Source organism: Ixodes scapularis, unplaced genomic scaffold (genome assembly GCF_016920785.2).
Source record: "Ixodes scapularis isolate PalLabHiFi unplaced genomic scaffold, ASM1692078v2 ptg000292l_1__unscaffolded, whole genome shotgun sequence".
Taxonomy (NCBI): Eukaryota; Metazoa; Arthropoda; class Arachnida; order Ixodida; family Ixodidae; genus Ixodes; species Ixodes scapularis.
In genome coordinates, this window is record NW_024609951.1 from 1,483,210 (window position 1) to 1,500,753 (window position 17,544).

A 17,544-nucleotide genomic window follows, 5' to 3' on the forward strand; every position below is an offset into this window, starting at 1 on the left:
CTGACTGGGATACGAGAGTTAAAAGTAAATTTTGCAGGCGCCGAAAACAGTAAATAATCGCAATATATTGAGCATGGTACCCTTCGATTAGCAGTATGTTTTTGCTACGTTTCAGAACACAGCTCTTAGGCGCCCGTTTCCTGTTTGAGCGGCGTCGCCGTCGGCGTTGCAGTCGGCGTCGGCGTTAGCGTCGGCGTCGGCATAATTGAGCGCGTAGCAGTGTGGGAAAAGTTACCGCTAAATTTACCAGGGAAAATTTTACGCTTAAGTTTTCCAACTAAATTTAGCGCAGAAATTCACGATCGGTGACCTCAACATCACTTCAGTTTCCCCGCTGAAATTATCGGGGAAATTCTTGCCCCGTTACCTCAACTTAAATTCAGTTTATCGATGAATTTACCGAGAAAATTCACGTCACGTGACCGCAATACCAATTCAATTTTCCCGCTAAATACAGCGGAAGATGTTTTTTTCTAAATTGGCTCACCAAATTTAACGGAAAATTTAGCAAAGAATTTCCCGCTAAACGGGAGGGCAGAAGGCCAGGAGGAGAAGAGGTACGAAGAAGGAGGAGGAGGTGGATACACTCTCCTCCTTACTCCGCCCTCCTCCTCCCCAAGAGCTGAGCTCCAATTCGGCGCTACAAAGATTAGAAACCTCTATATTTTTTGCCCTTTCTAGATATGGTGCGAAAACAACAGGGTAGAAGAACTGCGACATCATGTACAATATTACCCCCACAGCCCTGGCAAGTATCGGTGAGTAAATGTTTATGGTGTGAAACGAGATCCTCAAAAATAATTCTGTGTGTCACTATAACGAGCACTCTCATACCACAATATTCTCCTTGCATGTTCAAAAGTTTATTCAATTTTCTTTATCGTACGATTGAAGTTCTTCATAAGGCGGAGATGTAAAACTAGGCAAATTGGAAGTTTGAACACACTTAAATACCCCAGCGACGAGGGGACGCAAAAAAGGTGTGAGAAGCACCAGAATATCTTTTGATTGTATCGTCGCCTCCGCGGTTTTCCATTATGTTCGCTCGCAAGCTCCACCGCTCAATCATACTTATCTCTCTATGTTTGAGATCAGTTTTGCCGGTACGTCATTTGAGAAGCTTGATGCTGCAGATATATTAGAGTGACACCCGTAAATTTTGTATTTCTAAGTGTACAGTTATTTGATATACGTGTATTAGAAAAGACACTCCTTTGTATTGTAGAATCGATGTTTCACAAAATCGCATAGCTTAGCCTTTTTGGGAAATTTCCACATTTCAGCCGCTTCCCAAGTGGTATTCATATAGTTATGTTTCTTTAAGTTTTGAAACATCTGTGCTTTGAACGTGTAATCTGCGTAACGTACTGAAACAAATCGTGTTTTATTACGTTAAACTGTGTTTAGTTTTATCTCTATATATCTTAAGTTAAAAGGGCTGACTGAGGAAGTTCAACAAGGACCTCCATAAATCCTCATTGCTTGGATACAATAAAATCCCTATCTCAAGGCTTGCTTTTACTAGCCTTATTCATGTATGGCTCATATTGTCACAAGTGACAGATGACGAGGCGACGAATGTAGAGAAACTGAACGTTTAAGTTGGTGAACGTGTGTCGAAAACAAACATACAAAGAAGAAGCGCCGCAGAAGTCAAAGATCAACGGAGTAGCACGATCAATGGCGATAGCGATATTAACTCAGGACCGCCACGCGGAGCATCTTTTGTACCAGCGTGGCATTCTGGAACATTCGGCGCCGAACGGTAGGCGCGTAGACCACTCGTAACTCGATCAGGTGACAAGGGTCTTGAACTTACAAGAATATCAAGTCGAAAGAATAAATAAAAAAAAAAGAGGAGTCCGCTTCCTGGAATCGAATCTTGAGCCTGCAGGCGATAGCCGAGCGCGGTAACCATTCGGCCACGCTCGCGCTCGTTCGACGACGAGCGTGGCAGTACTCCACCCTTTTGAAAGCGCATCGTCTCGATGCAACGTGTCAGGAAACAAAACAGCAAAACAAACAAAAATAATGGCGCACTACGGAAGCCTGTAAAACAAGGTGCCATCTAGCGTAGTACAAGAATGCAGTTCATAGTACTATATATATATCGTACTACGGTTTGAGACGCACGACGTGGACGAATTTCGGTCCTGGAGGGCAGCGTGATGTAGTCAATGTTCCGTCGCGTATCACCTCGCAGTTCATATCTCCGAATCGGCGAAGCACTTTGTAGGCCATGATGTAGAAAACCCGAGACTGTAGTAAAAGCAGAGAAACTTAATCGACGAAAAAAGGCGGCGAAAAAATATTTACATTTAAAGAAACTTTTTGGAACTACTTCCGAGTTGCATCGAAGCATGGCTAATACAATTACCGATGGATTTCATACGCACTGTCTCTCTTATGAGCCTCTTAGTGTTGTTGCACTCTCTGTGTACAATGTGAGTTTGCGACCAATGTGCCGTACAGTAGTTGCACTCACTAATGTGTTTAGCAATCTCTGAATTGGGTGCATTTATTTTTGCAAATTTCTTTTGTGCTCTACCAATTTGTCATTTACACACCTTGCCGTTTGTCTCACGTATTTGAAAGCGCATTCCAGTGGTATTTCATAGACCACCCCTTCCTTGCAATCAATCGACTTTTCACGGCTGCGCTTTCCAACACACTTTCTGACTCGTCTGAAACGGTGTCACACGGTTCAGCTTAAAGTCGGACTTAAACGCTACATCTATCCCAAATTTTTTTGCGCATGCTTTAAGGTTTTGAGAAATTGCGTGAAAATACGGAATAACCGCATAATGTCTTTTTGCTTCCTTTTCTGGTCGTTGCTTAGCCTTTTGCTGTAATTCCAATTGTCTTTTAATGAACACACTGTCATAGCCTGCATCTTCTAACCTTCACCACTGCCTTTCTACCGCACAGCCCATAAAATGGCCACATGACTTCTCTAGTGCGTTGCTGATTATAGACCTGATTACACCTGCCTTTACTGATTTAGCATAACAACTTTTCCTACTCAAAACGGGTTTTTCGGCCATTTTTCCGTACTCCCAACATAACCCCCCCTCCACTAGAATGCGTAAGTCCAGAAGTTGTAAAATACCATTATTCGCCTTTTCTAAGGTGAACTTAAGCTCCGGCAGCGCTCCTCTCACTCTGCGTTCCAACTCGAGTAGATCTTCGCGAAATGAGCAGATCAATATGTCATCGACATATCTCCTTACAAAGCCCGTACTCGATGAAATACAATTCAGTTTATCTGTTACGGCAGCACCCATGGTGTTAAGGTCTATTTCTGCTAGCATTGGAGCAACCGATGAATCTATATATACGCCATCTCTTTGTACGAATTTTCGTTCACTGTACTCGACTACCGTTTCCTGGAGATATAGATCCAGAATTGACAAAAAGCTATCCACTGGTATACCTAGGTTGGACTGAAAATGAACCAAATTCGATTCCAAAGCCTCACGAACCCTCTGCACTAGACGTGCCTTATCCAGCGAATAATATAAGTGGTCTATGTCCATGGAAACTACCGAACATCTCTTTCCATGAATTCCTTCCAGGACACTGATCAATTCATTCGAATTCTTAAGGGCGAGACTTTTTTCGAGCTGCACAATATTAAACCCTTGTTGAAGAAATCGAGAGAATGTGTGCTGCCACGTTTCCTTCTCGTTCACCACTACACGAAAGGACCTGTCTATTTTGTGATCTTTTACAAAAATAACTTTACACTTAACGTCATTCCTGCTTGGTTCGTAACCTTTTTTTGCCAGTGCGTCTAACCCATCTTCCTTTAAAACCGCTACAACACTTTTTTCAGTTTGCCAATATTTCCCCTCCATTCAAAAAAAAGAGAACTCAAAGCGTCAGACGATTTTCTTTCGAACTTCGTCGACGGCAGGATAGCGAACTTGCCGGATTTATCTGTCTGCACCACTTGAAGCGAACCTCTTCCCAATTCTCTCTGAACTGAAACCACGCCTCGGTAATTCCTTCGTTCTGCTTGATAAGATTTATCTAGAAGACATTCCATTCTATCAACTGCCTTATCTACAAACGCTACCCTCTCGTCAAAATTGGTCACCTTCGAAATGTCCTGAATCGAGGCAAAAACATCCGACCTCCAAGGTTTAACATGTAAGCAAAATTTTGGGCCTTTGCTTAACATCTGCTCTGCTTTGTCCGAGATGCCCACATTGCAAGGATTAACAATGTTACATTTAGATCCGTCCGTCACGTGTCCCGAACTTGGTGTACTTTCACTCCTTTCTCTGGTCTTCGAATACTCTTAGGACTGTCTAATACTATTCTTCGCTTCAAATACCACAGCCGCTCGAAGAGTTCCTTTTCTCCCGAGTTCCAGCGACGATAGTCCTGGTAGTGACTGTAATCCTTAATAGTTGTAACTTGTAACTTAATAGTTGTAAGTGAATGTGCGATGAGTAATTTTGTCGGGCAGGGGTTCAGTTGGAAATCCTATTAGTTCTCGTTTAGATGAAAAACAGCCTTTCCATACTCCGGCTGGAAGGGAATTTCGTCCGTGTGTTTATTTTCCTTAAGGTCCTAACCTGTCAATTTGGGATTGAGGTCACCGTTTACGGTTGAGGTGAAGACCAGTGTGGGTAGGATTGTATGGATAACAAAGGTTGACCTTGTTACGTCGGTTGTTAGGTTGTGGATATATAAGACATTGAGGAAATAAACGCAGTAGTTGAGTTTGAGACGTACTTTCCCCTGTCTTTCTTCTTCGACCAAGTTTCTCTGCTTTTACCACAGTCTCGGCTTTTCTACATCATGATCAATATCCACCACCTCGCCTGCGCGCTCACTGTTTTTGATTCACTTTGTAGGCTACGAAGTAGCGTTTTAACAGCTTCTTGTTGAGACCGCGGCGGCGAATAGATGTCCACACCCACACTTTCCTTCCGGATGAAGGCTGTAGCGGCTAGCGTCGACACGTTGTTTGTCTTAAATCCGGAGTCGGACGAACTGGCAGACTTCTGTTGTTATGCGCAACCACCTGAGCGTCGCCGCTCCCATCGTCAGCTGACTCGTGGGGCAGCATAGCGTAGGCCATCGCCATTACCTTCCGACCACGTACCAGATCTAAATCTGTAACTCCGGTGGTTTCTTGAAGCGCAGTGTTGTAGGGAAACGTGACGTAGGGCAACACATCGTATCACGTCTAGTGCTCTACGTCGATGTATAAAAAGATAATGTCAACGACTGTATTGTTAAGCCGCTCCGTGAGCCCGTTCGTCTACGGGTGGTAGGCCGTGGTGTGGCGAGGACTGGTGTGGCTGAGCTGAATAATTTCTTGTGTTAGCTGCACCATGAGCAATGATCCCCGAAGTGTAATAAGGACTTGAGGAGCGCCATGTCGTAGGACGACGGACCCGACGAAAACGTTGGCGAGTTTCACAGCAGTCCCGGAGGGAAATAATTTTGTCTCGGCGTATCGTGTTAGATAATCACTGGTTCCGATTATCCAACGGTTTACAAGGCTTGGCTGCTGAAAACGACCAAGTAGATTCATTCCAATCTGCTCGAACGGTGCAGTTGGCGGAGGAACTCACTGCAGGAGACCTGCCGGCTTCGTCGGCGGTTTCTTGCGTCGCTGGCACTTGTTGCATAATTCTGTGTAGAGGTGAACGGTTGTGGAAAGCTTGGGCCAGTAATACTTTTGCCAATGCAGGCCAGTATCCGGCTGTAACTTAGGTGTCCGGACGTCAGTTCGTCGTCGCAGTCTCGGAATATATTCTCTTGAAGATCGGTTAGGATTACCAGCATCCATGTCCAGTTGTTGTCCCCGATGTTTTCTTTGTAGAGTACACTTTTTCGAATGCGAATGTCGGCAAGGATCGTGAGAAACTGCGTGGCATGGTATTCACGCGCCCTTCCAATATCTCAATTAGTGCCCACAGCTCAGGATCGTCTCGTTGACGTCGTGCCAGATTGTCGGTGGTCATTGCTTCTAGGAAGCACACATCGTCATTGTCGGCGCTGCTGCCGGAAGGTATCTCGACAGAGGGCCTGGGCAGGCAGTCGGCGTCGCTTTGCTTGCGGACTGACTTGTACGCTACAGTCATGTTGAACTCTTGTAGTCGGAGACTCTATCGAGCGAGGCGTCCCGAAGGGTCTTTGAGGTTTGCAAGCCAGCAGAGCGAGTGGTGGTCCTTCACTACACGGAACGGGCTCCCTTACAAGTACCAACGAAATTTCGTGATTGACCGGACGACCGCAAGACATTCTGTTCAGTCGTGGAGTAAGTTATCTCCGTCTTGGACAATGTCTGACTGGCGTATGCGATGACTCGCTCGGTGCCTTCTTGTGCTTGAACCAGTATCGCTTCACGTCCTGTGTTACAAGCGTCCGTGTGAATCTCGGTTTCCGCATCCTGATCACAAAAGGTCCGAGAACAGGAGTCTATACTCTTTGCTTCAGCTCGTCAATTGCCTGCTGCTGCTCCTCGGCTCATTTGAAATTCTCGGCGTCCTTTCTGAGGTTTGTGAGCGGTGCGGAAATCCTTGCGAATCCTGAACGAAGCGCTGAGCGTAGGCACATGGTCCAAGGGATCTTCGCGCGGCCTTCTTGTTTTTCGGCGTTGGAAATGCCGCGACGGCGCGAGTCTTCTCTGAGTCTGGGCGACCGCCTTCGTTACTAACCAGGCCACCTAGGAACTTGAGTTCATCATAGGCTGACCGTCACTTTGACAGCTTGAGGAAGAGTCCGGCGGTCCATATGGCTTGAAGAATGGCTTGAGCAAGTCGCCGTAAGTGCTCGTCGAAGTCGCCGGAAAACACTACGACATCGTCCAGGTAGACGAGACAGCTCTGCCACTTCAGTTCTGCCAGTACGGTGTCCATGACACGCTAAAACGTTGCTGGCGCCGTGCATAGTCCGAAGGGAAATGCACGGCGCCAGCAACTTTCCAGTCAGCGGAAGAGCTTGTAGTCTTACAGTCCATCCGGCGTGACGAAAGCTGCCTTCTCTCGGTCCCGTTCTTTGGCTTCAATCTGCCAGTAGCCGCTCTTCAGGTCCATCGATAAAAAGTATCGAGAGTGGCGTTGCCGGTTTAGCGTGTCGTCGATTAGGGGGAGTGGGTAGACATCTTCCTTCGTCTCCGCGTTTAGCTTCCGGTAGAGCACGCAGAACCTGAGCGTTCTGTCCTTCTTCTTAGCTAGTAGGGCTGGAGTGTCCCACGGACTGGTTAAATGCTAAATTATGTCGTGGTTCAGCATCTCTTAAACGTCCTCCTTGATCACGTCTCTTTCTTTTACGGAGACTCCTTACGACGATCGATACACAGGGAGCGCGTCGTCCCTGGTAACGATGCGGTGCTTTGCAACGGCGGTTTAGCATACCTTCAACGATGTCCTAAAGCAGTCGCTCTGTTCGGAGAACTCGTTGAACCTTCTCTCTCAATAGTTTGGCGATGGAAAGTGGGGCCGTGCGTGTGGCAGCGGGCAGCAGCTTCTTCAGCTCTTCTTGGACGACTTCACGTATGATGTCGCGGATGCCAGTGATGCTGAAACTGATGTCGTAGCACGATAGCGAAGAAGCAGCTACGCTCGAGTGTCGACGGTAGTGGCTAGCTCTTGAGAAGAGGGCACGTTTCATGTTTATGGCCTCGGTGATAAAATATTCGACGGTAGAAGTACGGTTGCGAACAAGACCACGAAAAATGTCATACTTCACACCCCACATGAGGATAAGCAGCTTTTTTTTGCCGATTGCTTGAGGGTCGGCGCGAGCGATCGGGTGCACAGCATCCTAGACGAAGCGGGTGTGCCTCATTTAGGCCTTGGGTCCTTGCTCGAAGGAGGTCTTCGGCCCTCTCGCGTCGCTGTTGGCTGGCAAACGTCTTCTTCAGTTCTTGCTTTTAGACATCTCGCAAAAGTTCAATTGGGTTTGCTTCTATCGTATTATAGCTTATTTTAGGAAGGGGTGACTGCGACAGCTCAACAAAAATCTCAATAAATCCTCATTCCTTAGCCACAATAAAATGAGTATTTTAAGGCTTGCTTTTACTAGCCTTATGTATGGATTATATACACTGAACACAGCCTCACTAGAAGATGTAGGGAGTTTCTTGATAGTTAAAATATTACGAAGATCATAGAACAAAATAATTTTGAAATGTATTTATAGCGTAAGCCGCCATCACCCGGCATCTGACCCCTCTAGTTGCGCTTCGGTGAAACAAATTGATTCTCATCTCTAAAGAGGCAGTCACATGAATTTGTGCAAAAATACGTGTTTGCCTTTTTAAAGTTAAATTTATTATATGAACTAAATAATTACAAGCATAAATGAAAGATTTTTATTAAAGGAAGTAAAAGTGCGCAGGTGAGACTATAAACTGCGCGGATTTTGACATTATATGTCTAACACTTTTGGCATTGCTGCCACTACGAACGCTCGCCATGTATTCCTAAATGCCGCTGCAAGTTGTTCTTGAGTATATTTAATTCCTGTTCAGTTCCTCCTCATTCAGAATCGTAATCATACAACGACAGCTTCAACTCAACGATTTGGACCCCAAGTGTCAACTCAAACACTGATTAAACTCGATCTACGGCAACGCGCCGACGCAGCCTTTGTATCCACACTGTGTCAGTGTTTGATCGTTGTGTGATGGCGTTAAAATCTGAGCGAACGGGCCTTACCATCTCCCCTATACCTCTAACCCGACAGCACGTTGGAATCGATGTTCTTGTAAGACCAATCAACCGTCCGTCTTGTATTCCGTGATCACGGTATCCAAGGATATTCACGGAGAACGATAAAAGATATGCCACTGATAGTAACGCGAGCATGTGTCTTCAGAAACTCTCTCAGCCTAGCTAAACAATAAATACAGTTTCGGTGGCGTTGGTCAAACACGGTGTACTAAGCGAAGTTATAATTAACAAGAAACGTTGGAGAGTTTGAAAATAAAAAAGCTAGACACAACGAAAGTACACTTCCCAGGATAATAATTCATAAAAATGTGGACAACGGAGTCACATTAATTCTCGTTGTGTTCAATAATATTGCCTATCTTTTGGCATATGAACTTTTATAAAAATCTTGCCTACCTATATTATGGGGTGCGCAACCTCAGTGGCACGGTGTTAGAGCTACGTGACCGGAAGAGTGCTGCAGTTTTTCGTTAAAGGAGCTGTGCAACGATTTTAACCTTGAAAGAATTGGCATTTTCTGCTTTTTATATTGTTCACTCTGTCACAAATGGTAGAAAACACACCTCCTTTCATCAAAATGTTGCGACTCCACCGCGTAAGAGCGAGGCAAAACTTAGAATATTTCCCGACCTGCAGCCACGAGCGGCGGCCATGAGAAACAAGCGGAGTGACGTCACTTGGGTAGTTGTAAAAAAAGATAGCAAGTTGTGCGAATACCTGCTCGATATAAGGTAAGTTTTCTATAAATCTTGTCGTTCCAACATTTATATAAATGCTTCATAACCCTGGTATTATCGACAAAACTTTCATTATACGGAGTTTTAGTGGCGCCTTCTATCCTAGGTCCACAAAACCGCAAATAGCCGCCAGAAGCCGGAGGGGGAGGGGGACAGCGCCGGACGGGCAAGGACGGGTATGACCGGACCCGGATGAAACTTTCCTCCTTTCACCGTATATTTCCCGGGGCGCCCGCCAGCACGTGGTCACGCGGTCGCGAGCAGATGAGTTCTCGCTGCTCGCTGATGGCTCTAAAGAGAGAACTTTTCCGGAACCCCGCGCCTACTCAAGTGACGTCACTGCGCACGTGACCCGGAAGACGATGTACGAGTTGAGAGGCGGCAAAAACCTGGATATTTTTCATTGTTTTTAAATAAAAACTGGCGTATCCAAGCAAAATGTGTTTTCTGTAATTCACTGCAGAAGTGTCAGGCATCAACTTCCACAATTATTTAAGCAAAGCCCTGAAATTCTTGCAGAGCTCTTTTAAACGATAATAGTCAAAGCGTTTTAACACAATCATTGATAAGTGAATCTGAGGGAATACCTACGAAATGATTATATGAAGTAAAACTTCCGTGGCGCAGTTCTGGTTCAAAGTTGAGCATAAGCGACACCAAAGTTTTTAGGAGACACCAGCTGAACAACCCAAGCACACAAATGTAAGAAGGACGAGAGAGACGCATTCAACCGCTGGACTACCAACTGAAATTTAATGAAACACTTCATCTTCATCGACAGGCTAGGATCAATCATACCTAGCTTGCTTCACTTCTTCCTCTTTTTCTCATTTTTAAACTAAGGCAACCTCCTCGTCTGTCTACTTGTGGGCGGTACTTGCCTTAGTTTAAAAATGAGAAAAAGAGGAGGAAGTAAAGCAAGCTAGGTATGATTGATCCTAGCCTGTCGATGAAGATGAGGTGTTTCATTAAATTTCAGTTGGTAGTCCAGCGGTTGAATGCGTCTCTGTCGTCCTTCTTACATTTGTGTGTTTGGGTTGTTCAGCAGGTGTCTCCTAAATATGTGTAACCAACGTGCTCAACTCTTTCCGGTGACACCAAGGTAACTATGTTTATGTTTCCTATGTATTCAGTCAAAGGAAAACCTGCTGTTCCTTTAAATTATGCTATTTCTAAATTATTTTTTTCTTTCTACAATGAGATACATTAGTTCTTTCGGCTTTCTTTTTTGGAATAGTTTATTTGACAAAAAATGACTGCCTTCGTTTTTTTTTATTCAATTATACTCTCATTGTTTTCTGTGAAGCACAGTTCTAATAAATTAGCCATCCAGACATTACAAAGGAGTTACAGTTGCACTTCCTTTTTTTTCCCCAGGGTGAACATTCCAATGGGAAATTCTCCAGATTTCATCCGTGTTTTCTCCTGCAGTCCTAACTCGATTATGAACATTCAAAAGAAGTGCGCATTGTGGTAACCAACGCGGGCCACAATTCAATATACATATTGAATTGAATAAAATTCACCAAGTTAAAACCTGGATCTCTCATGGCGCGCATGTGCACTGATAATGTAGATATAAAAAAGTTTAAGTATGTGAAAAAAATCTAAGAAAACTCGCATTGCATCAGTTTGCCTAATTGCTACTCTTCCGGCCAGTTTTTGTTCTTAACAAAATTACGCGGCTCATTTGTTTCAAACGCTTTATTGTTTTTATAATGTTCAATATTTTTTGCTGCCTGTCGTGTTTTTCGAACTATAGTTCCCCTAGGTCGCACGTGAAATCGTAATTATCAACGCATCTTCATAAGTGCGAGTTTTATTAGCACAGACGAAACAATAACCTCTATGACAAAGAACTCATCATTAAAAAATCTGGGATGTACAAAATTTGTATTATCTCATCATGTTGAACAAAATTAAAAAGCAAATCATTTCGTTGTCCGCACCCGTAGATAGTCCACGCCGCGTAAATTGTCAACTTTCAAACCTCTATAGTCCCTGGACTATATTCCAGAATATAAGGCGCTTTAGAGCTGATAAAAACATTGACTACTCGATACCATCTCTCAATTTTATCTACCAAGCAAAACATGGGCAATAATCTGATCATCCCAATCTGGTAAGCATATAAAATAATCATCAACGTTTCCGTTATCGGAATCACAACTCTTGCTGCTACATAATAATTATAATAATAATATTTTTATTCACACAACGCTTTCGGTATGTCAAATGACGGGTCCATCTAAGCCGACAATGGCCTGTAGGACTGGACCCAGCGAATTCGCATAGGCGAAAAAAAAAGAACGCATAAATAAAAAAACACGTAAAGAAGGCTTCGGCTAACTAGCCTCCCAAGTCAAATCCAAAAAACAAGTATGCATAAGCGAGAACAAAACAAATAACACACATAGAACCAAACACCCGATCATAAGCTGCAACTAACCAGCCTCCCAATTCAAGTCTAAATGACAACAACACAATAATTAGCTTTCACAAGCATAATGATGAAGCAACTTTTTCAACTCTCCTTTGTCAGTAACACTGAAAATGTTCAGGAAGGGTATTAAAATATCTGAGACGTGAAATAACCGCAGTCGTTTTCAATATCTAGTGACGCATCTTTGTACTTCATACCGAGGAGACGTTCTGGGGAGGCAGGATGGTGTATGAAGCGTTTTAAAACTTTCAGTCCAAACGTGGCGCAGCACAACAGTTTCAGTATACAAACTACGTAATCTTGGCATCTGTAAATCTCTAAAAAAAATCGTCACTGTATAAAAAACTTAAGTTGTACGCTACACTTCGCAACATTCTTTTCAAAATGTTGTCGAGTTTAGAGCGCCAATATCTTGTGCAATGGGCATGTGGCGTCACCCCATATCGCAGTACACTGTACGCAAGAGTATAAACAATCGTTTTTCTAACCTTAAAAGTAACAAACACTCTCATATTATACAACATACATGCAACTCCCCTTAGCACACTACACACATGAGCCATTTGTTTGTTCCACCACATATCATATCCAAAAAACAAGACCCATATATCTTGTATTGTCTACCCAGGGAACAGGCTTACAAGAACAAGGTTTACAACCAGAACTGTGTAGGAGAAAAGGGGCATTAGAAAATTCAGGTTTCAGGGGATTACGGAAACGGACGAGTTTAGTTTTTAATGGGTTAACTCTTACACGGTTGGACGCAGACCAATCCATAGCTTTAAGCACATTTAACTTTAGAGCGTGAACCGCCTTTTCGAAATTGATATGTCGTGAAACAAGCAAGGTTTCATCGGCATACTGAAAACTATTACATCAGAAATAACAGATTGTTGGTCATTTACATAAACATTAAAAAGTAATGGGGATAGCACCGACCCCTGAGGGGACGCCGGTTTCGAGAAAATGCGTTGAGCTACTAACTTTACCTATACAAACCACCTGGGCCTTACCTTCTAACTGATTTGTCAGGAGCGAGTGAAAAGGTCCACCGAAACCGAACCTCCAAAGCCTCTCCAATAACATCTTCTGAATTATTTACCTTATCGAAGGCCTTGCTGACGGCTAGAAAAACGGCACAACAAAACATGTTACCCTCAAAAGCAAAGTACATTTTGTCAGCTACATCCTCTAAAAGCAATTGCGTACCACTCCCAGATATAAACCGACATTGCCTAGAAGAAAACAGTGAACAATTATCTATGAAACGGTTCATTATACGAAAGATGTGTTTCTAAAAAAAACATGTTCTAGCACGGGCAAACCGAAATCGGGCGGTAGTTCTCTAATTTTTTTAGGATCCCCGCCTTTGAAGATCGGTCGCGCAATAGCAGTCTTAAGCTCATTAGGGATCACGCCCGATTCGATAAATCCATTTAATATGAAAAGAAGTATATCCTGCAGATATCTGAAGTTTCTTTGAAGACATCCAAGTGTTAGACTATGCACGCCTGAACACCTACTAGGCTTAAAGCTGAAGAAAAGGAAGTAATAATAATACAATATAATACAATACAACATTTATTTGAATGAATTAAATGAATTAATAATAATAAGAAGAAGAAGGAGGAGAAGGATTGTATTAAAGAATAATAATAATAATCATCAATCAATCATTCCTCTATTTGGTGCCCAGATAAGGTCTTGGTTCTGGCACACAGACATCTTCAAACACTAGCTAAAGTAATCATTGTAATGCTAGTACCATTTGTTTTAACAAAACCAATGTTGAGAAGGTCACAAGATAAAACAAAGCTGTGCAAAACAATTTAGCAAGCCGTGAGCCATCCAAGCTAGCAGTTGTGATACAGGCACCAAAAGAAATTATTCAATTATCAGACATGAGAAACATGGATGTGATTATTCCGAACATTGATATATTTTCAAGCATCTTACTCGTCACTTTTTTAATTAGACTTACAAGATACTCATTAAACGAATTTGACACTCTCTCGACAGCTCTTAACCATTGTGGTTGATCTCTTCCACTTGTTTCATGGAACAAGAACGACCCAAAACAAGGATTAGTTGTTGCTTTTTTTTTTTTTTAAACACGTCGACTTTGTTATTACACGAAAGTAGAAAAAAGTCGCAAAAAAAAAAGAGATTTTCTGGCATTTCACAGTTCTTTGCTCAATTGGTTTCGATAGCGTTTGAAAACTGTTAGTTGTTCGATTGACTTTTTTTACATAATTCTTTTATATAACGCTTTTTTCGTACGAAGATTTGTGAGTAATTCTTTGGTAATTCACGGTTTCCCATCCTTTCTATCAGTGCCTGAACATTTTACGGAAATCAGCTTTTATATTCTCCTTTCCTTTTTTGTTCAAGAACAAATATCATGCTTCATCTGAGTTCGTTTCATGCAAGACATCATCACAATTCAAACAAGATAGTTTCTGTCTGAAGTCGTAAATGTTACCAGGCGTTATAATCTGAAAGTGTATAGCGAACTGCTCATTATGTTTTATGTTCAGTGTTTGCTTTTTTATATACACAATAATATACCCAAGTAATCGCCTATATGAGCTAGAACCACGACAGATTTGATGTGATGCACTGTAGCCTGTAAGAAATAAATCCAATTATTTCGATGATTCAGTCGTAGTTCTTGTTGCAGCATTTATCATAATATCACATTCACTCGCTTTAATGAGCGCATCAAATTGTACTATAACTAACATGTCGTTTAAAGTGGCATGTTAAGATTCAGTTCGCCTCCCATGATTGCGTTGTATTTATTTTTTGATTCGCGATATCGAGGAAAAACTAAGTAAACCAAAAGAGAAAAGAGGTTCCCACTTGGCGGGCCATAGCAGATATCAATAATGCTTTTTCCTACCAGTCAGGACAGCATCTCACAGTTTTTGTGAACACTGAAATAATGAAATTATGGGTTGCTTGCTTGCATTTTTAGATTTATAACGTTTTGTAGAGAGTTCGTGTGCGTTGATGTACCGCCTTTGTACTGGATCTCATGCTTTTACTAGAAGATGAATTTTCGATTTTGTTTATTGAGATACTTGACAAGCGATGCACACTCTAAAAAAAAGTACGTGCGTCTACTTTCCTGGACAACATTCGGGTGGCCTATCACCGCAACTTAAGAAGCCAGCTCAGCGAATCACGATGCCGAAAATATGATTAGTCTAAAAAACGCAGTCTGAGTTCTGACATTAAGCAATGCAAAACGGGACGCTTGCATTGCTTAATATCACAACTGAGACTGCGTTTCTGGTCTAATCATGTGTTTCGGCACCGTCATTCGCTCAGCAGCCTCTGTAAGCTGTGGTGATAGGCTAATTGAGTGTTGTGGGGGAAATAAGGTGTGCAGATTTTTTTAGGATGCAAGGAGCCAGAGCTCGCGCCCTTGGCATCGGTTCTGAATCGCATGCCTAGTGATCACATTTCATAGTTTGGACGTCGCATCTTTATGTCACAACTAAGGTAACATAGGAAAAGTTGTTTATCATTTTGGTTTTTTAATACCACGCGCATGGGACTTATGGTTCAATGAAGCTACCGACACTTTCAACAAGCGGCGATGCTACAGCTGCCGTCGCTCTCCCTCTGGGCCATATCCAGACGGAGACCTGTACGCTACTCGATTCAAGTAATCAAATTATTTGTAATCGATTACTAGAGTATGTTTCCAATCATTCGGATTCATTTATCAAAAAGTGATTCCAAGCGTAATCAGATTACTTATGTAAGTACCAAAATGACTTGTAACCGTTACTAACTCCCCTTTTTCCTTCCTAATGGCGTCCTTTTTGTGGAGGCACGCGGTTTAGAGAAGCTCGTTTAAGCGAACGCCGTTTTACCGACCCCAGTTCATCGAATTCCTTTATAGAGAAACCGAAGTTAGTGAAAATGGCGATGAGCCTCCTTTAGCGAATTCGGCCGCCGCGAAGCGGCTTGTACGGATAAGTCAGGTGAGTTAACATTTTTGTAAGGATCCGCCGCCAGACTGCAGCCGCAAAGCGGCGGGACCGCAGCAGGGGGCTTGGGTTAACGCGCGCACAAGTGACACACGCGTGAAGTAGAAAAGCCTTTTATAAAGAGTGTCCCCTTTTCGATAAATGGCATTTCTGTAAACTAAGACTCTGCTTTCTCTAAACCGAGCTTCGATAAAACGTGCCCGCTCTGTAAAATGTGCTTCGACGAAATGGCATTCGATCAACCGTAGTAAACACCAAGTTTTATACGGAGGAATCCTGGAACCCAGTGTCCGACAGGAGAGTGTTTTAGGTTGATTACAAAGATAATCAGATTATGGTTAGGGCAATTCTAAACCAGTAAGGAACAATACGAAGGGTACGTTTTCAAACCAGCTTAGCCCTCCGAGGACGGCACTCCGAGGTCGGCTCTCGGAGGTGGGCGGCTCTCCGAGGTCATGACCAAGACAAGTTGCGCAGGCCTCACGAGCCACATAAGGTTGTGCGGTGCGTCTGCAAAATCTTAATATTTGATAACACTCCGGAGGTATTGTAAAATTGTAGCACGTATGCCCTGATGTATAAGCCACGTATGATTATGTGCCAAACCTTCGTGCTGGCAGTTCTTTCCGCTAAAAACAACCAATGCAAATAGTAGATTGTATACATGCACGGCGTGCCACGTGTAACATACCTGAACTATCTAGTCGACGACCCATTTTTAACCGGAGTATCTTCACCTGTGATTAATACTAGTGGTAATCAATAAAAACAGAATAAGAGCCCGGAATGGAATATTTGGGCTGCGTTAAGTGCGGCAGAATTTTGAACAAGAACATGATGATATTTAGGCACTGCTTCCTCCGATGTCATATCCGTAAGTCTGCTCAGGACGCGAGCAGAGGCCAGGAAGGAATTCCCAGAAGGGCATCCCAAACTCAGCTATTATACTATCTGGACTATCTACGCGTGCAGACTATACAAGGTACTGGATAGGACTTGTCGCGCAAACACAAAGGACAAGCACAAATGAGTGGACAAGGAAAAGCGCTACTTTGAACTAGATTTATTCGTCACTAAGCGACTGCGAAGGGTTCATAGCGAGCATGCGTGGAATACTACAATGGAAGAAAAAGAGTAAGAAAACATACGAAGCATGATTCGTATGTGGGTTTCTATGGGTTTCCGTGTTTAATACTCAATTCCAATTCTTATCTGGGTTGATACAGTGATTTCGGCATGCCGGCGATCCCTCTTGCAAGGGAGATCCCCGGCGTGAAAAAATCACTGTATCAACCAGGATAAGAATTGAAATTTAGTATTAAACAAGGAAACCTAAGTGTGGCTTACTCGGGCATTTCTCTACTTTTTATATAAAACGCTTCAATCACCTCTCTTGCGGTATAATATTTACTCCTTCCTAGGATCCTAATCTTGTGAAGTCGCATCCCACAATGCATGGGCAAGTACGCATTTCCTATATTTTTTTTAACGATAGCTTATGCCCTTGTGTCAGTCACTAACGAACGTCCCCTTTGGCTTTCCCACACGTGAGCTAATCATACGCCAGTGCGGTAGAGCATTCCACACACAGCCTGGCATGCTTTTTGTTGCAACGATGTGTCTTGTCTTTTTATCGTTTAGAAGAACTCCTCGAACCTATCGTG

The 17,544-nt window shown here is 43.1% G+C and overlaps 1 protein-coding gene across 1 annotated transcript in view; it reads left to right on the forward strand.

The window, feature by feature from the left end:
- The window catches only part of LOC8041670 (neprilysin-4-like), a 136,542-nt gene extending 125,629 nt beyond the window's left edge, over window positions 1-10,913 (forward strand). The window contains exons 19-20 of the mRNA XM_040217498.1: window positions 682-758; window positions 10,814-10,913. Coding sequence (XP_040073432.1) covers window positions 682-758; window positions 10,814-10,913 — 177 coding nt within the window. The remainder of the gene's footprint in view (window positions 1-681; window positions 759-10,813) is intronic.
- The last annotated feature ends 6,631 nt before the right edge of the window (window positions 10,914-17,544 follow it).